Consider the following 22,760-nt stretch of genomic DNA (forward strand, 5'->3'; position numbering starts at 1 on the left):
CTAAATAGCCCTCCCCAATCGCCTGTTATGAACCGCAATGAGATCCTGTGCTGTATTTTATCTCCTCCTCTGGCCACACGAAAATGGCCACGCAATGCATTCCCGCACTTCTATATGTCACAGCCTGTAACCCCGCACACACGCTGCTGCAGCCCCGTCATCCGGACACGTTAACAGCTTGTGTGAGCACAATTTGAGCTATTATTACTGGAAGGGAGCGATGTAACTTTCCCGAAAGAAGTGGGCAAAAACAAGAGCCTCTGTAGTGTTACCATAGGAGTGTAACCAGTCCGCCACCTAGCTGCGGAGACGCGCCGATCGGTCGACTGTATGATTATGAAAACACCCGCGCCAATGTTGTTGCACAGTCGGCTCCGAGCTCCGATGAGCCTTAAACTCGGTTTTAGGAGGTGTTTTAACCTCTGCTTGTCTTAGTTATGTAATCAAAGCAACATCTAATGCGCCAAAAAGCTCCGGATTGCTGAAGGGGGGAGCAGGACAGCAACACCTTAACCTCATGCCGAAACGCAGTTGGCTCCGGGACGCGCTCTCGGGTGAGTAGCCTACGTAGCCTTATTAGAGATTTCCATGGCAGTCTGTATTAATGTGTGCAGGCCTGTCATTAACAGCGAGCTCTTAGCATTGTAGGTTACTGGTAATTTTGTGCATCCGCGTTGCGCTAATTTGATCCCCTTGTTGCCGAGTATGTTTCTCCCCCTGTTCTCCGTGGACGGTGATATTCTTATTTCAATGTTGCTGACACCAGCAGAAGGGCTGGCAGAGGACAGATAGAAGAGAGAGGAAAAGGTGGCTCGAGGACTAATCCACATTAATAACACCACGAGCACACATTTTGACGCTACCCCACTTCCATGTTGACTTTCAATTTGTGCATATTTCAGGACGCTTAAACGTGTTTTATTTTTTATTTCTGGAGACAGGAGTGACGACAACAACAACACGTGCATGTGTGTATCATTTGTAAGTGCGACAGCATCAGGCGGATAGTGATTTTCAGAGGTGCGCAAAGTCATTTTTGAGAAGGAAGCCCCTGTTGACGTCCTCAGTAAACCAGAGAGAGGTTGCTCAAGTGCGGTAACACCCCCACTGCCCATACTGTATCTACAGTAGCAACATCTGTCAACCTACGCAGCTGCGACCTGGGTACACAATGTACGACCAACACACTTAAAATACACTAACTAGCAAAAAGTGTGTGTGTGAGAAAGAGAGACTCACGTGAGAAACTTCCCTGTACCTGGGGGGGGGGGGCTTTAGTATTTTAAGATGCCATCACAGCAGCCCTAATTTTCAGTAGGGTTTCTGTGCTCCTGATGTTGTCAGGCAGAGGATAATGGTGTTGTAGTTATTGATGATAACACCGTCATGGGATGGTGATGATGGCTGGAAATATGGAGGGCCATTATCATGATTTAATCGTCGCCTTATAGCCGCAGAGGAACCCACACTGACTGCAGTGTCAAGTCCACCCATCATCCTGTCACTGGAAATAGCTTCTAGTCTAATGTTGGAATAATTTTGAGTTATGTTTGAGAGGTATAACTCTGGAGAGTATAACAAGCTATAAGTATGCACTTTGACTGTTATTGAATGGGATGGCCTTTTAAGTTTGAAAACCTGCCACTCTTATTCCTTACTTCTTCACTTTGCACAACATGAGTATCACCCAGAGGAGTGAAGCTTCTTCTCATGCCTGTATCCTCTTCATGCAAGTCGGGCCTTGGGAGTAGAGGTCATGAAAAGAGGCTGCAGTTTTTTTAAGAGGAACACTGTCCATCTCTGTGCTCATTTTTATTTGATTGTGAGGAGGTTTGGCATCGAAAATGCTTTTCAAAACGGTTACATAAGAGTTACTGGAACAGATGTTTATTCGAGCTTCGAATGATTCAAGGAAAGGGTTTGGGTGTGGAGGGACCAAGAGGCAGGAGAGATAGCCCACTGAGCTCTTAAATGAAAACATTATCTGAGATGCTTTTGTAAGTTTAAGTAGGCAGTTTGGGGCGTTGAGAGACAGATGAGCTATTTCATAAGGGGCTCTCATGAGAGGACTGAAAGAATGCTAGGCGGGTGTGTTTTATTAGAAAATGGATGATGTTCTCCCTTAATGAGCGAGTGAATATAATGAAGGAAGCATGACAGAAGATGCTGCTTCCTTTCGATATGTTTAAAAACTGGGCTGAACAGAGGTCGAGGGAGAGTGAACGTTTTTTTTCCGCCGAGGAGAATGTTTTTTTAGGCTGTGTTTCTTGCTATAATGTCACATAAAAGGCAATTTACAATGGGGTCAATGAAAAGCTTACTTGACTAAGAGGAAGCAATGGGAGGAGGAGGAATTTGCACTCCTTTCCAAAAATAAGTTTTACCCTTTCCTACAGATTTGTGTTACCACTACTGAAAGAGGAGGAGGGGAATGGTCTGACTGTGAATGGAGGGATTTAGGTTGAAGAGGAGGAAAAGAACGAAGTGGAGGAGGAAATATGGTTTTGATTAACATGGATACAGTGTGTGAGTTGACCATTTTACTGTGTGGTCTACAAAGAGAGAAAGAGAGAGAGAGCGAGTAGATGGGACTAATAGAGAATGCATGCAAAAGCTTTCTGCACAACATGAAAAGGGGAGTTTCGGAGAGAAAAGAAAGTACAGCAGAGGGAAGGGTGGGTGGAGGAGTGCTTGTGGGAGTAGCTGAGAACAGAAGGCGCAAAGACAGTGGGGAGAGAAGGGGAGGGGACTGGATAAGTGACTGAATTAGTCAGGAGCTGATTGATTGATGTATTGATTTGGGAAGACGAGGCGGAGTGAGCATAAGTAAAAGGTTCGGGAAGCGTTAGCTGTCTTTCAGAGCTGCCGTTATTTACAGATTACTCGAGAAAACCAGCTGAGGCTGTTATTGAAGAACGTGAGTAGGTCTTTCTTCCAGTTAGTGCCGACATTCTGGGAATCTGTGGCACTGATTGCCCCCCTGGGTGAGGAGATCTGTAGGTTTCTGTATGATGAGATCATCTCTGTGGACACAGACTTAAGCACCTCTCCACAGCTGCCTGCAGGAAGGGTACTTTCCCTTCGATTCTTGCACTGCTGCGACTCAGCATCTGAGCTCACTGAAATGACTAATCACTGGCCTCTCTATCTTCCTGTCTGTGTCTTACTATCTTTTCTTACTCTCTTTTCTTTCTCTCCCTCAAACTCCATCTCAGTTCAAGCTTAAAGGACCAGAGAAAGACATTCCTTCGCTGGATAAAAAGCCCAACTGGACTTGGACTATATCAGGATATTATTTTGGGAACCTAAACCTACATTTGTCTCTTTGCTCTTGAGCTCAATAACCCCAGCGGGATCATTTAAAAGTGTTAAACTGGGGACCCCACAGCGTCCTGATTCCCCCCCCTGACTTCTCTGATGGACCAGAGAGTGAAGGGGGGAACCCCTCCAACCACAAACTCCACTGTGGACCCCACCTCTGCATCTGAAGACTCTGAAGTTTCAGAGAAAAAGCGATGGGGTGAGGGTGATGCAGATGTTGGGCAGAAGGAGGAGGAGAAGAGAGGATCAGTGAAAAAGAGAGAAGAGGACAAGGGGGCAGTGCTGGAGCTGCTGATCGAGGGCCGCTGTGGAAGCACGGGGCAACAACAGCTTCAGATCTCCGGCAGAGAGACCAGCTGCCCCGAGGGAAATGTACGACTCCGCATTGGGCTCCAGGCCAAACGCACCAAGAAACCGCCGAAGATCTTGGAAAGCTACGTCTGCAAGCCCACCATAAGGACCTATCAGAGGCAAGCCAGGGGGGGACTGCTAAAGGGAGATGGAGAAGGGGGACAGCAAAACAAAAACAGCTCTACTCCAGTCGAGGCAACCAGAGATCAACGCTCAGCCTTGGATGCTGTCCAGACCACGTTCAAACAAAATGCATCTGCTGCTTCGCCACCGCTTGCATCATCATCATTATCATCGTCACCACAGCCAGCGTCTACCACAGCTTCCAAGGCAACCTCGGTCCCTGCCATAATCAGCCAAGGAACCAAGTCTGCCAAACAGGTAAGTAAAGTACACACCCACACACAGATAAACATATTGTTAGCTGTTAAAATTAACCTACTCTCAATTGTATTTGATTTCAATGGTAAAGAGTGTTAGGGTTAGTGATTAACGTGGTGCACACATGTGATGCAGCTCTGTTTTAGTTTTTGCAGTTCGTTACCAGACATGCTTATGTGGTGCAAATTGGCCCGGCTTTGTGCTCAGTTGTAATAAGGTCAAATGAGCTATTGTCTCAATACTGAAACCTAAGTAGCTCATTTAAAGAAACAGACCTATAAATAGGAAAACAGCACGGCAACCACTTGGAGCTATTACAGACATTGGCCCATCAGTCCCTATGACAATCACCCAAGGGAAAGCTTATTGCTTTAGCTGCAGAAAACGCCACTCAAGCTGCAGCATACCAAAATGATGGGATAAGTACAAAATGTCAAGCCTTCTCATCTGTATTAGTGGCAATTTATAGCTACCAATAGCAGGGCTTTCTGTCTCTCTCTTTCTGTCTCTCCTTGGCTCTCTATATCAGTCCCTCTCTTCTATTTTTACATCCGCTCTTTTTCTCTACCTGCTCTCATTTATCTTTCACTCCCCCCCTGTCCCTGTCCCACTCTCTTCCTCTCTTTTTCTTTGCCTTTGTATTTCTCCTTTCTGTGTCAACCCCATTCTTGTTTCCATCACCATACTCTCCTTCTCTTCAGTATGCCCTCTTTTTCTCTGCCTGATTGAGTCATTTTGTCCTCACTCTCTCTTTTAATGGGCGGACAAAAACAAAAGCATTTCAGTGGTTGTCTCCCCCCCATTGTGCTTCAAAGTTGTCAACAGAAAAGTAGTGAAAGCCACAGCCATTGTTGTCTATGACAGATATGTTGTGTCTGCCCTCTCTAGGTTCCTGTCAAACTGGCTGATAAGACAGAGGTGAAATCAAATAGTTCATCTGAGAGAGTGAAGAAAGAGAAGCTTCCTAATACCAACGGGCAGACTGTCAATGCAGGACAGAAACCCTGCTCGCCTACAATAGACCAGACTGTTTCCTCCACTCCTTCCACCGCAGGCATCCATGTCCAATCTGCACCGGAAACCAAGAATGAAGGAAAGACCTCCAAGAAACATAATGGTTTGGTTCAGACAACAAAACAGAAGGGACTATCTAACGGGAAAAGCTCTGCTGGCATCCTTGGCACTTCCACCTCGTCGAAAAGCAAAGTTGGAAAACAAAGCAGTTCTTCCTCTGTTCCCTCCTTGGACTCTTCGGCAAAACCTCCATTCTCCATCAGCGCCAATAAAGAACTCAGCCTGTCCAACAAGAATAGGCCAGACTCTCCTTCCTCTTCTTCAGCCACCCCTAAACCACAGTCCTCCCCCTCTGTGGATATCTCCTCTGCCCAATCCAAAGATCAGGACCCCCCTCTAGAGAAAAAGAGAGACAAAGAGAGGAGAGCAAAGAAAGAGAAACGGAAAGACAAGAAATCTAAACGAGATAAATTGGAGGCTGAAACAGCAAAGGGTGAGATCAGAAAGGATGAAGGCAAGAAGAAGAAAAAGGAGAAAGGGAAGGATAAAGGGAAAGAAGGGAAATCAAGGCACAGTAAAGAAAAGGATGAAAGACATAAGACTGATGATATTTCGAGGGATGAGTTAAACATTGAAAAAGGAAAGGCTGAGAAAAAAAGGGATAGGCTTAGCCCAGACAGACAACAAACAGAAGATAATACATTTGGAGAATCAGTTGATAGTGGTATACTAGATAAAACGTGTAAAATAGTCAATCCAGGCAGACCAGATGAGAGAGAAAAGACGGATGACGGTTGCAAGCCAGTTAAACAAGCAGAGCCAGCAACAGGTGACACCATTAAATCAAAAGAACAAGATGTCTCAAGACATTCAAATGTGCCTCCAAGCCACCCCTCTTCTTCTGCTCCGCCCTCTTTACCCACTCCCTCTGCCCGTGCCCCTGTTTCTCCCCCTCGCTGCCCCCAAGAGCAGGACAGCCGTCCGCTCAAAAAACGTAAAGCCAGGCGGCCCAGCTGGACCAAGCTTGTGCAACGGGCTCAGAGGGCAGAAAATCAGGAAGCCCCGTCAGATTCCCAACATAATCCTCTACACAGCTTTCCCCAAAACCCCAAGTCCCCCCTTCCTGCCAAGGCCACCGTTCAGCAGACTGATGACTCCCGACCATCTCCGTCTAGCTCTTTAACAAGCAGCTGCCCCCCACTCTCCTCTGCAACCAAACCCTCATCCCCAAAGCAGAGTCACCCCCCATCAGACCTTAGCCACCATGCTTCCAGATGCCAAATAACCCCTGCCCGAAAAAGAGGCCGTCCTAAAACCCTGAGCCCTAACTTAGATGAACCTCCCCCTAAACTTTCACCCAATGCTATCCCTACTGATGTGCCTCTTCTGGGGTATGACGCAGTTCAGAAAGCCCCTGTGCTAGAGCCAAGTCCCAAACTGCAGTGTGCCGCTCAGTCTAAATACAGCCCCAAGAAGCGTGGCCGTCCTCCCAAACAACCACTCCCAGTGGACCAGAGCGGAGACACGCTGAATCGCAGGAACAACACTTTTCATCCTTCTGAACAGGGGAACAGGCAGCTTAAGATCAGGAGGCTGATTAATGAGATGAAGAAAAGAAAGAAGAAGAGGCTTCACAAGGTAATGCTTTCTGGGTACGTGGGAAAGGAGGGAAGGGCAAGCCAGGCAGCAACTGGCGAGACGTCTCTGGGAATTTGTAAATCGATAGAGGCTACAACAGTGAACACACTCTCAGCCCTGTCATCCTCCTTTGGGAGCAAGCTGGGCCCTCAGATCAATGTGAGCAAGAGAGGGACCATCTACATGGGCAAGAGGCGGGGACGCAAGCCTAAGGCCCAAACATCTTACCTTAATTCCAAGAACGCCACTCAATCATCCCTGTTTACCACTTCCTCTGAATCAAGTCTCTTCTCCTCTAACCAACCCCAGCCCCCTTCCTCTCATCCATTTCCCTCCCCATCTCTCACACACTCCAGTGGGGCCCAAAGCCCTTATAGTGACGGAAGCCTCACAGAACCAACGTCCTCCCTACTTTTTCCTCACTCCTTCTCCCTTCCTTCCCCATCGTCCTCCTGTACCTCCCCACGCCCTCCCTCCTCCTCATCCCTCTCTCCCTTTGTGAAGAAGAGTTGTCCATGTCAGGGAAGGCATCACTTCCCCTTTCACCAGTCGTCATGTAAGCTCTCCTGTCCCACCCTCGCTCTACACCACACACCTGGCTCTCCCAGCCACCTAAAAGAGGCCACCCCCTCCCCCAGGAGTGAGTCGCACAGTGAGGAGACGCTGCCCAGCGACAGTGGGATAGGAACAGATAACAACAGTGTTTCTGAGCGAGCAGAGAAGAGGGGAGTTCGAGGCATGTTCAGGTTGGGCCAGGGGTCTGGAGTTATACTAGGGGGACAAAAGCACCTTTCCTCTCTTGTGGATCGCCCCTCTCCTGTCTCTTCCCCCCTCTCTCTCATGCCAAGACACACAAGCCCCATCAGCAACTCCTCTACTCTGGAGCGGCACAGAGACAAACACAGGCACAGACGGAGGGATTACGACTGTTCCTCGGCCTATAGTTGCTTGTGCCCGTGCCCAGGACATAACAAGTGCACTCATTCTGACTTTTACCCTTGCCTTGGGCACAATGCACTGAAGAGACAGAAAAATAAACATAAGAAGAAGCACCAGCAGCTGCACATGCAGGATCCAGAGTTCATGGCCGAGTTAGAAGATCTGATCGGTCAGTTCAGCGAGGTCCATATCGGGCGGCGTAGTTGGGCGCGGACGGGCCTGGGACAGGGCTTTGATGGGAGTGGTAACGCTCCTGGAGGACGGCGTCATCACTCCCCCTCACACTCTCTCCGCTCCAACATCTTCAGGATAAATCTGAATGGCTTTTACTCGCCTCACACTTCATCTTACGCTGGTAATCCTTCCTTTTCACCCCAGCCTTTCTACCCCTGCCAGCCTCTGCATTGCAACAGGAAGCAAGACCGCAGGCAATGTGGTTGCCCTTCAAAGTTCCAGGACACCATCGATAATATGGGCTTTTATAGCGGCTATCCCCCAGCCACAACACTCTACCACCACCTCCCCAGCTCTTATCAGCTTCCCTCCCCACACCAGTATTCCCCCCATCAGTCCCATCATGCCCACTTCCTCCTCAACCCCGCCAGGTTCCACAGGCGGAGGAGCAGGTTGCTGAGGGAAGGAGCTTTAGGAGGAGAGGCTGAGGGAGATATGGGGGGAGGCAGTGGAGGAGGCCCACACCTTAGCTCAGGGTTCACCTCCAGCCTCTCCTGTGGCTGTGGGAGGAGCGAACACAAACACAAACATAAACATCGGCACAGGCACTGCGAGAGAGACATGGATGACGAGGAGGAGTTGCCCGAGGATGAGGAGGAAGATAGGAGGGAGAGGGAAGTGTTGCTCAATTCAAAGTCAAGGTCAGGGTTCATTTTAGGTCAAGGAGAAGGAGGAAGGAAAGGGGCGAGAGGAATGGGGTCCACTGCTGCTTCAACATCATCATCCTCAGCAGAAAGGTACAAACACACATCTTTCACTTCACTGGGGTTGGGCTCCTCTCACCTATCTTCATTTGGAGGAAGCTGGGGGGGCCTGGGCCAGAGTTGGAAGAAATTTGGGGGGCTGGGAGGGACAGGATTTGGAAATTCATCCCCCAGCTGGAAAGGCTTCTCTGCGGAGTTCAATACAGGCAGACTGATTCCATCGGATGGAGAAGACGAAGACGGTGAGGACGAGTCAAACCTCTACAGGACATCCCCGTCTCCAACACACACCAACCTGTTCACATCAGCTGCCGTGACAACAGGGGGGAGGGGTCTGAAGAGCGGATTGGCCGGTAGGAATCCAGGAAGTGGAGACAGGTCGTGGAGGAGGGATGAGCCAGCATGGACAGAGAGGAGAGGAACAGGTGAGGGTGCATGAATGGGTTAATCAATACATGTGGGAATGAATGAGCGCTGAGGTGACTGTCTGACGGCTGTGAGCTCATGGTAGCATTAGTGCTAATGTCTGTGTAAATACTGCAGTGCTGGAAACTGTCAATATTAATAAAAGCTATGACATTGTTAATATTGCTTTAAAGATGCTCATATGTATTGTGTTATAATTTCATTGGCAGAAAGATACATTCATAGATAATATGGAAAATCTATTGTGATCATTGAACAGCACACAAAACTTGACAGCAGGCTGAGTGAATAGGTTTTATGCAAAGAGGCTCTTTGCACAGTATGACAGATTTCTATACGTGCATAATGTGGAGATGAGATTGTGGCACCAATAGTTTTCCCAATATAGAGACAGTTTTTTTCTGAGGTGGTGTTGAGCCACCCATCAAAGCCTAGAGCGTGTTTAAGAGGAAATCAGACTCCATTCTTTTTATAGCCAATTTCAGTCTCCCTCTGCTGTGCAGTAGACGTGTCTAATACATATATGCAAACACACACACACACACACACACACACACACACACACACACACACACACACACACACACACACACACACACACACACACACACACACACACACACACACACACACACACACACACACACACACACACACACACACAAATGCAACCACTCTGTTCTCTGTTGGAATTCTTTGAAAGTGTTATAGCAGGAGGGCTGCATCTTGATGGGAAACTTCCAGGAAATCTTTGAAATCTTCCCTGCCTGCAGCGAACCGCACGCTGTTGCAGCCCTGAGCTACTCAGTGAACACAGTCATTAGTGAACCACCAGATTGGCTATTTCAAGTCTGGCCTATTTGACTTGGAAAAATGCAATAAGGAAAGAGTGGTCAGTCTTGTCAGGGTCTGTGGAAAATAGAACAAAAAGATAGATGGAGGGATTGATGAAAGAATAGCACGGAGGTCAGAAAGGGGGCAAACAGAGCTTGTGCAGGAAAGATGTTGTTTTGAAAAGATGTGGAAAACACTCAACATAAGTTCATCATCTAACTAAACACACATATGTTTTGAGGTGCTGCTCCCTACCACGGGCACACTCATCCACATTTATTGTCTCTTTCTTTGTCTGCTCAGCCTTTTGAGATTGTGTTACCCATTAACTGAATGTGCAAAAACAATTTCAGTGGAAGAGTGCATACGTGTGCATGCTTACATTAGCAAATATGCAACTTTCCATTCTTGTTCTTTTTTGCTGTGAATGTGTGTACATAAATCACTTCTTAATGCATTTCCCAGAAGTGAACTGTTAGAGGAAACGTTGTGACTCATAATCTGTGTCCCATCCACATGACTCAGCCCAGACTGGCCTCACCTCACACCTCCTGCTGGCTCAATCGCTGATCCACATCTGTCTCATTTCCTTTACGCCACTTACACCCCTTCTGCCTTTCTCTGGCACAACCCCTCCCTCTTTCCATTTCAATGACTGCAGGTTTACAAGGTGACTCAAGAAGCCGCGGGCAGCAGAAAAATGTGCCAACGCTCGACAGTGTGGCAGGAGGAAAAAAGAGAAGGCCAGGACGGCCCAGAAAGAACCCACTGCCCTCTGCTGTATCCCCCCCCACACACTCATCTGCAGCTCCCTTTGTGTCATCAAATGATCAGTTGCCAGGACATAACAGAGATGGTAGAGAAGCAATAGGGAGTAAAGAAGGGAGAGAAAGAGGAGGTGACACCATCCAGCAGGTGACTGAAGTGGAGCTGCAGGCCAGGAGGAAGAAGCGACAGAAGAGAAAACATGGTGACTCTCCCTGTCAACAGAGGTAAACACTCACAAATGTATTATCAAGTACCTGCGCTGGTTGACTTGGAAATTCAATACAACCACTCACTATTGCTATATTAACCCACTGTTTTCAGCACTGTGTGCTAAACCAGTGCCTTTCTCTCTTTCTCTTTTTCCTCTATCTTTCTATCTCTCTCTTCATGCTTTCCTTTTAGTGTCGCTGAGGATAAACCTGAGTGTGACACCCTCCCTGAATGTTTCAGCCATTCAGATCTCGACCTGGCTCCATCTCCACCGGAAACCATCCTAGGAGAGGAGAGCGAAGATGAGCCTCCCGGGAAGACGTTTCTGAGGGCGGGTCTTTACTCTGATGATTACAAAACTATAGAGTGAGTAGAGTGATTTCAAAAAGAAATTAATAACCTTTTTTATGTTATCAGTTTTTTAGTTAACGTATTCAATGTGTCTCCTTCCTAGCCCGCCCTCCCAAGCCCAGCAGTCGTGCACAGAGAGCATGGAAGACACTTCAGGGGATGAGCGTGAATACAGCCTTTTACCTGCTCCCATAAATGTTGGTAAGTACAAGGACAAGGGATTTAGTGATGTAGTTTGTTGTAGCCGTGATAGTTCATCCAAACTCTCTTTTTGTCCTCCAGGGAAGTACCTAAGGCTGAAGCGGATGAATTTCCAGTTACCCTATGATGTGATGTGGCTGTGGCAGAACAATCAGGTACTATAGAGCTCTATAGCACAGAATCAGGAAGTTAGACAGTCAACTTGAAGCATCGTTGGAGATAAAATGTTATGATACAAGGAGGTTTGTGGAGTGAGTGCATGTAATTCTCATCTTGGGTTGTCACAGCTTCACAGTCAGCCTGCTGTTCCCCTGAAGAGGAAGCGGCGTTACTGTGAGTCCATTTGCTAGTTTTGGATGTGTTATCTTCAGGTTTAGTAAATGCATCAGATACATTCTCTCATACTGCAACTGACTGTGTTACTGTCTCTCTTTGTCACTCAGGCCGGCTGAAGATGAGGAGTTTATCCTCTCATCAGACAGCGGTGAGATCTTCTGCCTCCAGGCTGTTTCATTCTATTGAAGAATGTACTTTTAAAAAGAAAATAAATAACTTTTCCACGCCTAGAGTTTAGTTGTGGTATTATAGTTGGTGCGAAAAAACAAACAGATTTGTGTCAGTTTTTCCTCAGAGCTACCAACACCTCAGCACACACTGCATTTGTTTGCAAACTAAAGGAGACATCATAATATATATCCTTGGTCCATTGATTTTCACACAAAGTAAATCTACTTGATATTTTATCCTTATAAAGATGGCTAAAGCTTGCAGCCTAGCTTACAACACAATAAACAACCAAAAACCACCACATTTGACCTAGACATTGATCTATGTGCTATAATAAATGCAGACCAAAATCCCTAGTAGTATTAATATTTGGCTGATTTAGTTCATTACAGTTTACATTACTCCAGTCTTTTTCTTGTACCAGGGGACAGCAACAGTAATCTGTTTTTTGTCTAAGTTTGTTTTTATTTAAGGGTGGAATTGCCTTGTAAAACAAGGCTTATATATAACCAATCTCAGATGGTGTCATCATTTAACTAATTAGTGTTAAAACTTTCACCTCTTTCTTTACAGGAGAGCTCTAGTGAAACTGCTGGCTTGTACCCTCACCTCGACCTGGAGCCTTTGACCAGTGTTGAGAGGTATGGAAATGTCAAGAGAAACTACTTGATCCATTGTTGCTGAACCAATGACAGTGAGCTAATGGTTCTCCCTGTGTGCCGTCCAGGAGCTTTGTGGTGAAACATCACGTCTTCCTGGTGAGGAACTTGGAGATGGTGAGAAACAGACAGATCCGGCTGAGGATAGAGAGGGAGAGGAAAGGAGACATGGAGGAAGAGGGGAGGGACTCACAAGGTCTGTCCTGCGATGGAGCCGATGATGAGGAAGACAGCCACATCAAGTCAGGTCCATGAAGCAAGTGTGTGTGTTAGTTTTTGTTCCTGTAGGTGTTCGTGAATGCATCCGTGTATGTGTTGATCTCTTTACTTTTTAATTTCTACGTCTGTATAAATTTCTTCTGGTGTCCTGTGCTGTGTGTTTTTCTGTGTGCATGGATGTGCGTGTGTGTGCTGTGCTAACAGACAGTCATCCTCATGTTTGGCTTGTCTCTCCATATCATACTCAGCAGAAACTAAGTGGTTTTCCAACCACAGTATTTTACCCTGCAGAAATGTTTCCCCATTTCTATCATCCATCGCTGGTGTCGATGAATCCAGCCACAGACTTTCTCCTAAAACAGTGAAACCACACCATTTCCATCAAAGACTCACTGACTGGTTGGAGATAGGAAAGAACATTCGGAACATCACATCATTACAGACATATGTGTAAAATAATGTGCTGTTTTCAATACTGTTTGACCTCTGACCCCTCAGATCAGCAAGCAGGGATTGAGGGGAAGGTTATCAGCAGTGACCCCCACCATCAGAGTCGAGACACCTCCAGCTCGCTCACGGCCAGCCCCTGTGTGAGTGAAGCACTACCCACATACAAAACACATCAATACAAAATCTGCTTTTGCAATTAATTGTGTTTACTTGTACACTACAGCCCACCAAAACCCAGAAGAGACAACAGGAGGAGGGAGAGGAAGAAAAACCAGAAGAAGAGGTCTGCACCAGAGAACAGAGAAGAAAACGGCTGAATGATTTACTTTTGACCCTGCAGCATTCATAAGCTAATTGAGAGGTATGCGGAGCATCGAATACAGAAACACTAGGGACTCACAGATGTATATGCACTGTCTTTTTGATAGTGTCCTGTTTTACGTAGGTTGGACCACTCTGAGAAAGGGACCAGGGCCACCACGGACAGGAACTGATGTCACAGCACTGCTATCAACATAAGTAGTGCCAGAGAGAAAAAGCGAGAAAAAGGAGAGGAGGAATGGAGAATTATTGCGGCTGAAAAATGCAAAAAAGACATCTCACACACTGACAGATGAGTGTGGTGAACCGATCACTCTGAAGGGCATCACACCAAGGATGAAACCATGGCAACACTTCTTTTGTCCAAGAGGCGAGGGATGAGAGAAACGGAGATAAACTGTCCCGGATGAAAGAAAGAAACCGACCAGCTGATATGAATTTGCACTAGTGCTGGATGATCAAGCACACTAAAGACTGTATGTATGTATGCTGAGTGGACACACTATAAAAACATACACTTTTACTTTGGCACCTTAAGCAAACTAGGAAAGACAGACATTGGTCACGGACTGAAAGTGGACATATATGGTACGCGAGGAGCTCAGGAGATGCCTGGGGGAATAAAAATGTAGCCTGGGCCCAAAGTAGGTCAAAATTGAACCCTCTTTTTACCAGTTAAGCTTTCAAAGTCACATTGCCCCTTTGGGAAACGAGACAAGGAGAAGTGAAAGCTGTTGAGAGACAGTGGTAGGTTTTCCTTAACTTTTCCAAGACAGCGTCTGCTATGTACCAGTGAATAGGCAGGGGAGGGGGCGGGCTTAGTGATAGGAATTTTGGCATTGCTGCAAGAGAATTTCTAATGAGGTTTTAAGAAAGAAGTTATTTTTGAAAAAAAGGACAGCTTGAGCACTGTCTGCTAAAGAGAAGGGCAAATGTATATTCATGATAGGAATGTTTATTGTTGACTATTTTCAGTATTGCTTCCTGGGGAAGGGATGGATAAAAAGTGTTTCGTTTACTTCAGGCTGCCTTTGAGAATGTTTTTGCTCCTGAGCATTGACAATCAGAACTAGAATTGATTTGCCCCAAATGCTCTGTGGAAGTGCCATGTTGTCTTGTGTACGTACCTAAGTGAACTCTCATGCAGTCTTTAAAAGCAATATCTTCTCTGATAAGGACTATATAAGGACTTGTGTTTTTTTTAGTTGTGAATATTTGAGGATAGGAGGTCATTTTTCTGTACAGTTGCAGTAGATTGTTCACATTTTAGGAACATTGGGTTAATCCACGTAGTGGAAGAAACCATAAGCGTTTAGTTTCATGTATATGTACATAGAGAGAGACCTACTTTCCTCCTATCAGCAGTAGCGTGTACAATGAGTATTATACATGAAAATACTATTGGGATAATACATACAACTTAATAATCATTTCATGATTTTACTAACATGTTTTTAACGGATTATACAGCTGACCAATATACATGTATCAGTAATTTGTCCCTAAAAGTGACTATGATTGTATGATTTATTTTGTAGAATTTAAATAACTTTTTTTTAACTGACTTTTTTTGGTCAGACAATCAGTGACAGTGAAATAGTTTTGCCAGTGTTACATTTCTGCTCTCTTTCAGTAGTGTGGCTTCTAATAACAAGCCGAGAAAGTGCAATTTCTTTGACTGTTTACATACTGTATGTATATTTTTCCTCTTTCCTTTTTTAACAAAGAGCACTACATTATTGCCGGTGGATGGTTAACTTTATAGCAAAGGTACACATAAAGAGTTATTTATCTAGTTTGCATGACATGTAACCTTTGCCTGTTGCCTCTGATAATGTGCATCTCAAAAAACAAAACATCAAAAAACAGTTATAACTCAATGCCATAGAATGTCAGCTCAGATCTTTTGCCTCTATAACCATAATAATAAAGCATTTTATGTCTACTAGTTCTCCCTGCAGACTCGGTGTATCCATTGCAAGGCCCTCTTGCGCGTGTGTGTGTGTGTGTGTGTGTGTGTGTGTGTGATGGGAAGTTACTGCAGTGATTTTAATCAGCTTGAGCTAACAGTGCTATCTAGTGGTGTTAGGTTGTATATCTCACTCAGTGTTGTCCTCCATAATGACCCACAATGGAGGACGTTATCAAAAGGCCCACGGTTACAAGATGGGGGAGGGCTGCAGCTCACTCCCGAGATGTATTCTCCTCTTTACGCCCTTCACCACATCCAAGTGCATCCTGGGATTTTTTTATCTGAGCAAAGCAGTAATATAAATCACCTCTAGTGTGTAATCAGGTATTTAAAGTGTTTTACAGTCTCTGCACACACACACACACACATGCAGGTCGTTTCTGTCACATTTCAGATAGCACCGATTACACGACATGTTTTCCATGATGGTTTAACATAAAAACTGTGTAAAAGGCTTGAAACATACATTTAAGTGCTAAATTATGACTCAAACAGCTGCCCATGTTTGGTTTATACTGATCTTTTTATTTGGTGTATTTACAAACAAGCACATGCAGGAGGTGGACAGTGACTGACACTAAGGGGCACTGAACTATATGCAATAGTAGGACACAGGGATGTCTACGGGCTACATGACACCAGAGAGAAAGAGGAGGAGAGGGAGGTACACATCTCATTGTTACACACACACACACACATACAGGTGAAAGTGCAGGATGTGCAGACACACCAATGTGCTCACACTCGTCTCTGCTTTCACTGCTGTGTGCACGCTCACACACACACACACAAGCTCATACACACACGTACACACATAAATAACCCAGATAGATAGAGAGACACTAGATGGGTCAGATAGAGCTTTTCCTTTCAGGAACCTCCAGATCAATAAATAGAACATCCAATCAATTTAACAGCTTTCAAACAAATGCATTTAGACCAGAATCTAAAAAAATAAACAAAACCAAAAAGATGAACACAATTTAATGTGTCAGCTGAATCTTATTTCTTGTAAACATCTAGGTATTATTCGTTTGTTGGCATTTTATTGTGACCATAAGTTACACGTTATGAGCACTAGTTCGACTTAATGCAACGGGATGTCATGCTACATGGCATTGACACGATAACACTAGGAAACTTTGAAGAACTGAGCTTTCCCTGATTGATCTATAGCAAAGACACATTCCTAATGAATTAATTAGAGGTCCTTTAGTGTCAGCCAGACCGGTTAAATCTCTTTTATATATTTAAGCTTTTCTTTTTTAGGCTTTAGGTGTCAGCATCAAATCGAAACCATGACTTTAAAAGCAAACGTTGTACATTGAACCATATGCATAGTAATCTATGCAGAATCTAGAGAATAACTAATAAATATATGACACAAAGCAATGTGTTTCAACATTAGAATCAACACTTACACCACTATCATTAATATCAATGATTATGATGAGCAAACATCGCGGGGGGAGGGTGAAGACAAATACCAAAGCTGAGGTATGAGGTGAAGACCAGCCACCAAACCTACAGACTTTACAGAAGCAGTCATGAGTTACACACATCTGGGAGGTTCTCACTGCATTAAGTCTAAGGTTAGATAGTGTTAAACAAGAGCTGAGCAAAGTGTTGTGAAGCGTTTACTCGGACATTACATTTTGGACGGGTTGAGTTTGGCTACAGATTGTTGTAGCCAAATATTATCTTCTAGAACTGTGTGATATTTTCTGGCATTCACTCAAAGCATTCATGGCACATCACAATGCATTTAGTGTTTAAGGTATGAGGATGAATCTAATAATGTATGAATATGATGTCACAATAGATGAAGCACACATAAGGGAAGATACTGGATTTCATACTTAAAACAAACACATATACCGTTTTTTTGGCATGTATGACAACCACTTAATGTATGTGTTAAGTTGCAGATGTAAAGATAAAGTATTTTCATAATTTACTTCCTCAATGTGGCCACAGTATTAAGCTGCTGCTTGTGTTTTACTATCTGCCTTCTCTTGTTCATCATTCTTTCTATCTATCTTGGTAATATCAATCTTATTTTATATACCCTTATATATATCTATATTTTTTGTATGTATATTTATACAGTCATATATAGTAGCAGAAACATGTCAAACACACATGAACCAGGCGATAAAGGTGAGAGGTCAATAGGGGTGAAAGGTCAATAGAACACAGATCTACACAGCTACAATTCACTACATTACTACGCAGTATGCAACGGCCCTCTACTCTCACATGCTTTCTCCTCTCGACAACCTGCCAGCCGCCATTACCTTCGAGATGTTAAAGTGGCTACTACCAGGCTGTCGGATTGCCTTCTGACGACGGGCAGACGCTGATCTGAAAGCTCTGAAAGCTCTTAAATCTGCGAATAGTTGATTGCCCTGTGATCATTTTCAGATCAGTGGCTGACACGGAAGGCAGGCATTGAGAAGAAGACATTTTAAAGGGATACTTCACTTCAAGATCAAAGGTCTTTTAGTACGAAATGGTCTAGATTTGACTTCAGTCATTTTTTCACACCATCTACTGCATTCCTGCTGCTATCATCCATTAGTTTAATGCTACCAAACTAGATGGATTTTGATGGGGGGGGAAACTCCCATATGTTCATAAAGAGAGAGAGCTGCAGATCGCTCCGGATGCACGTAAAGCAGAGCAGATGGTGTTCTGCACTCAAACCCAAACCGAGCAAGCGTGAAATATCCCTTTCAGAGTAGTGGAGCCTCACCATAACCTCTCAACACTCGCCTAAAATATTTTTTTTTCTTGGTTTTTCTTATTGAGTGCAGCAGTAATGGCACTGAGGTCACATGATGAGGGAGGTGTAGCCGATAGGTACCATCCCCTCTTTGTCTCCCTGACGACAGCGGATCCAGTCCTGATCAACTCCTCCCAACAACACCAGTTCCTCCCCTTTGCAGAAGCTGAGCTCCGAACCTCTTCCAGCAGAGTGATCACACAGCGTTCGCACCGACCTGAGGACACACCGCAGAGAACTTCTCAGCCAACATTGCTTACATATACACCGACCACAAACATTAACGTCATCCACAACATAGGATTTATCTGAATCTTGGATGAGTCACAATGCAGGGTGAGTCACCAATCAACATCTTTAAAAAGACAGAAAATATAGAAGCAGCTATTCTGGTGTCTCTTACACCCACTGGTGTTCTTGGATGGGGAAATAAATCTTTAAAAAATAGACCACAACTTGAGAAATGTCCTAAGAAATTCAGGTGGGTTTCATTTATTGAAGCTCATATTCAAGTTATTAGTTTAACCTTTTTGTAATGCCACACCCTTGCAGATATGTTTCTTTCCATCTTTTAATTTGTACATTAAACTGATGCTTTAACATGAGGCCAATTCATACTTTTTTTTAAATCCCAGAACATTATGGCCAAAAATGTGATATTATCTTTGAATTAGAGTGGCACCCAGGTAGTTCACCTTGTAGAGCAGTAATGCCCTGTAATGAGGATGGGTCCTTACTGCAGTGGCCTGAGTTTTGAATCTGGGTTTATGTCATCCCCAATTTCCCCTCTCAAACTAATCTTGAAATATGTTGTGCTGACACAGAAATTGAGAATGTGATCCCCCAAATCTATGAATGAAATGGTGAGTTCAAAACCAAATGCATGGAAATGTAAAATAGTTATTTTCAAAGCTTTTAAAAAGCAACTCAACAAAACACATAAGCCCACCCTAATAACAATCACTAAATGTATTTTGTACCTGAGTGGTCTGGGTCTGTCGTTCATCTCCAGTGTCTCAAGCTCTTTCTCTGACTCTGGTGTTCTCTCTACCTGGGGCTCCGGGGCCCTCGTTATTATCGGGGTGGAGTTGCTGCTCACCATTCGGGTCAGAGCAGTGACTCCAGGAGCCAGCCACTGAGAGGGACGCCTGCAAAGACAGACACACAGAGGACGAGTGTAGAAACAGTGAGGAAGAGAGAGAGAGAGTGGGACAGGAGGGCAGAGAGGAATCACATAGAGTTGTCATCCAAGTTCTTACTGTCTCTCCATTTTAGGATGATGTGACAAAGGTAACTTCGTCACTGTGGACTGATGGCTTTGGGCCTTGTAATATTGTACATGTGGTTTAGTTTGAAAGTGTTACCCCGCCCGTTTTGTCTGTGGCTGGTGATTGTGTGCACCTGGTGCCCTGTGTTGTCTCCTCCCCCCTCACCTGTGTCTTGTTGATTGATTAGTCTGTGGGCATTTAGGCTCTGTGTTTCCTGTTTGTAATGTGGTGTGAGATCCTTGTGGCTGCAGGATGCGTTCAGGGAGAACAGCAGGATTGAGGCTGTGAACTATGTGCACATGATTTTAATAAATGTCCACACCGGATTGTATTTGGGACGTTTTGCCTCTGTCTCCTTGCTTGGTCGGGCCGCTCAACGGTCAGTCTCACAGATGAATTCAAAAGGACAGTGCATGTTGCTAACCTGGTTGGAGGGGTTTGACCTGGTGGGCTGCTGAGGCTTTTAGAGGCCCCAAAGATCCGCCTCAGACGCCAGGGAACCGGAGCACCACTGCTGACCGGAGCGAAGTCACTCTCCGCATGAAGTTCTGGGAGATCCATCCTCATCTCCTCCTTTTTCAGGTTCAGCTCAGACAGGTTATGGCTCATTCTGCCTCCCCAGCGCATCACAGCCCCCCATCCCTGCTGGATCACCTAATGATAAACAGAAATGTCAGCCCTGCAGGATCACACAAAACATATTTAACTTCAAACTCGGAACAGCATGAAGGGGAGTACCTGTCCAGCCTGCTGAGTGAGGCTGTCCTCCTCAGAATTAGGAGGGGGCAGGTCTCCAATATTTGTCTCCTGCACCCACAACAGCTGAGGACTTGTCTGCGCGTAAGGGGCCGAAGTGTTTGTGGGTGCAGCGCTGCATTGTGTCGAGTCCCCTGGCCCTCCATTCATTGGGCTACTCAATGGTGACGATTTTTGTTTTGCTGCTCGTTGTTCTGAGCTTCGAAAGTCTACATCCGAGAGGTTTTCCATATATCTGCAGCCTGCTGTTTTGGATTGGGACCCCTCTTTTGAAAGCTTAATTCCTGCATCCTGACAAGGTGGACTGGGGATGTCTGGACTGTGACTGTCTGCCTCTAAATGATGGTGCTGGAAGAGCAGGTCCAGGTTAAAGGTCAGCAGGCTGAGAGGCTGCAGCACAAGGAGCAGCTCCTCGAACAGAGGCTGGCAGGCGGTCAGCGACAGACGCATGATGGAGGTGGGCCGGTAATATGTCTCCAGCACATCTGAGAGGAAGAGAGATTGTTGAAATAATCTATATTATATGATCATGTGCTGTAAGCCATGCTCATGAGTTTCATCATTTAGTGTATCTAAAGAGACCTTTGTACCATGAATGCACACATGTCGGTTTGCAACGTGATGTTGGATCTTGTAACATGTCATTGTAGAAGGTCTAAGGGTATAGTGCTGTGTAAACTAAAAAGAAGTGTATGAAACCTGTAAGATTCTGTTATTCTTTAGACAGACACATATACTCTTGGCGGACTTGACGCAAGTATTCTGGCTCTTATACTGTTGTACAACAATATAATAATTCCTTCAATCAGCAGCGTGTCTATGTTTCTATTTGGTTATGTCTTGAGTGTCTAAGGTTTTGGATTCCATGACAAGATCACTGTTACACACATGCATGCTCACAAGGATGAGAGGGAAGTGATGGAAACTTACCACTGCAAGACTGAAGGTGAGACAGCCAGAAATCAAGAAGCTTTGTACTAGAAGAAACATTGAGAGAAAAGGAAAACTGAGGATGCATTTGAAATACAGTATAACAAATGAATTTAGAATATTTGACTACAGATTTGAGCACTTTGCATGCCAACAGAGGAGACGAGAGGATAAGAAGCCAGTGCTTACTTGAGTAGGCCAAGGAGGAATGCGTTGAACCGGTGTTTGCTCTGTCTGAGCTGAGGCAGTTCTCCAATTCGAACTTTTAGGTTGAACAACGCTTGTGTTTTCGGACCTTGGAATGAGTCGAGAGGAAAAAGAGAACATTTATATAAAAGAGAGGCAAGCAAAAAATTGCAGTGATACTTGGCACTCATAGGCCAATCGATATCTGCATCCGGTGGTTCACTTCAGCATTTTAGACGCTAAAAAAAAGTATTGAATGATGTGTGGGAAAATGAAAGCCGGACAAAACCCAGGGCTTATTATTATCAACCAGGGGAAAAAAGCAATTCTTAGCAATTCCTCAATATCCAAGTCTATAAATGCTAATTCTCCTCGGATTCGTAGAGTGGTACCTGGCTTGCTTGATGCCTGGACCAAACCCCAGGCTGAATTTGGCCTCCTGCCTGCAATCAGGTCACTCTGATGAGGTTTCAAGCCATCGGTCAGCAAGCTGTGCAGTGCAGGGCAGAGGCACTGCAGCACCAGACGGCCCAGAGATGGATTTATAGTGCTGTCTCCTGATAAAGCCTGAGGGAGGGAGAGGAGAGGGAGGGAGAGGAAGAAGATGACGTGCAGTGATAGGGAGAGACAAGGGAATGAAAGAGAAAGAATGACTCAAGAGAGAGGGAGGAGAGAAGAAATAGGACAGATGAATGGGGTTTGGAGAGAAACAGGGGTAATGTGGGTCAGTATGATGTGATGAGACATGATTTAGAGGATTGGAGTTAGTTTATAAAGAGAGTCTTGAGTCTACAAGATTGGGTTATCTAAAGATATTCTAGTACCTTGTTAACTGAGAGAGACTGAGGAGAGACAGAGCAAAAATATTTAGAGTCAGAACAAGAAGGAAGGGAAGGAAAGTATTTTCAATGATGAACAAATCAATATGTTTCATCACCAAGAGTGAAGTACACATTGATTGATAGTTAAACAAACAACTTGTTATTCAAAATATGTAAATTCAGCTGTGACTGACCTTCTGAACTACAGTCCGAGAAGAGCTGAACTGGGCCAAGATGGCTTCCACTGCCACACTGACGGCACTGACCAGAGCTGGAGGGAAGAACAATACATTACAGTTAATATGTAGGAGATATGGACATGTATCAAGGACAAAGACAAACAGTTGGACAGGTGAACACAAACACACACACGGATGAAAGGCACACCTTTCTTTTCCTGCAGGCACAGAGAGGACAGGCCCAGACCTCTCATTGGATGCTTCACATCTTCGCCCATCCAGGATGCCTCTGTCCTCTGAACAGAGCCAGCGAATGAGACACTGCGGACAGCTGA

The 22,760-nt window shown here is 45.1% G+C and overlaps 2 protein-coding genes across 13 annotated transcripts in view; one reads left to right on the forward strand and one right to left on the reverse strand.

The window, feature by feature from the left end:
* LOC307013585 (uncharacterized protein) lies at positions 1-15,476 on the forward strand. 9 transcript variants are annotated; one of them, XM_079641001.1, is made up of 14 exons: positions 4-554; positions 3,216-4,053; positions 4,942-9,007; positions 10,504-10,834; positions 11,013-11,186; positions 11,275-11,372; positions 11,454-11,527; positions 11,660-11,705; positions 11,816-11,856; positions 12,453-12,520; positions 12,607-12,785; positions 13,256-13,347; positions 13,431-13,568; positions 13,653-15,476. In XM_079641001.1, the coding sequence occupies exons 2-13, from the start codon at positions 3,418-3,420 to the stop codon at positions 13,554-13,556; spliced, it is 5,931 nt and encodes a 1,976-aa protein (XP_079497127.1). In that variant the 5' UTR covers positions 4-554; positions 3,216-3,417; the 3' UTR covers positions 13,557-13,568; positions 13,653-15,476. The 9 variants fall into 9 exon arrangements, 4 of the variants coding, with proteins under 4 accessions (XP_079497130.1, XP_079497129.1, XP_079497127.1 ...); XM_079641002.1 differs by lacking the exon at positions 4-554 and adding an exon at positions 572-1,173; XR_013800989.1 differs by lacking the exon at positions 13,653-15,476 and having other exon boundaries at positions 2-554; positions 13,049-13,347; positions 13,431-13,569.
* The window catches only part of rusc1 (RUN and SH3 domain containing 1), a 17,276-nt gene continuing 8,941 nt past the window's right edge, over positions 14,426-22,760 (reverse strand). For 3 of the 4 annotated variants that reach the window (XM_079641009.1, XM_079641007.1, XM_079641006.1), the window contains 10 exons: positions 22,634-22,756; positions 22,441-22,517; positions 22,250-22,267; positions 21,818-21,992; positions 21,429-21,534; positions 21,240-21,286; positions 20,292-20,794; positions 19,978-20,207; positions 19,266-19,433; positions 14,426-18,502 (listed from right to left, as the gene is read on the reverse strand). In XM_079641009.1, coding sequence (XP_079497135.1) covers positions 18,334-18,502; positions 19,266-19,433; positions 19,978-20,207; positions 20,292-20,794; positions 21,240-21,286; positions 21,429-21,534; positions 21,818-21,992; positions 22,250-22,267; positions 22,441-22,517; positions 22,634-22,756 — 1,616 coding nt within the window. In that variant the 3' untranslated portion in view covers positions 14,426-18,333. The remainder of the gene's footprint in view (positions 18,503-19,265; positions 19,434-19,977; positions 20,208-20,291; positions 20,795-21,239; positions 21,287-21,428; positions 21,535-21,817; positions 21,993-22,249; positions 22,268-22,440; positions 22,518-22,633; positions 22,757-22,760) is intronic. The other variant, XM_079641008.1, reaches the window with a different exon arrangement.

The sequence above is a fragment of the Notothenia rossii genome, assembly GCF_949606895.1.
Source record: "Notothenia rossii genome assembly, chromosome: 7".
Classification (NCBI taxonomy): domain Eukaryota; kingdom Metazoa; phylum Chordata; class Actinopteri; order Perciformes; family Nototheniidae; genus Notothenia; species Notothenia rossii.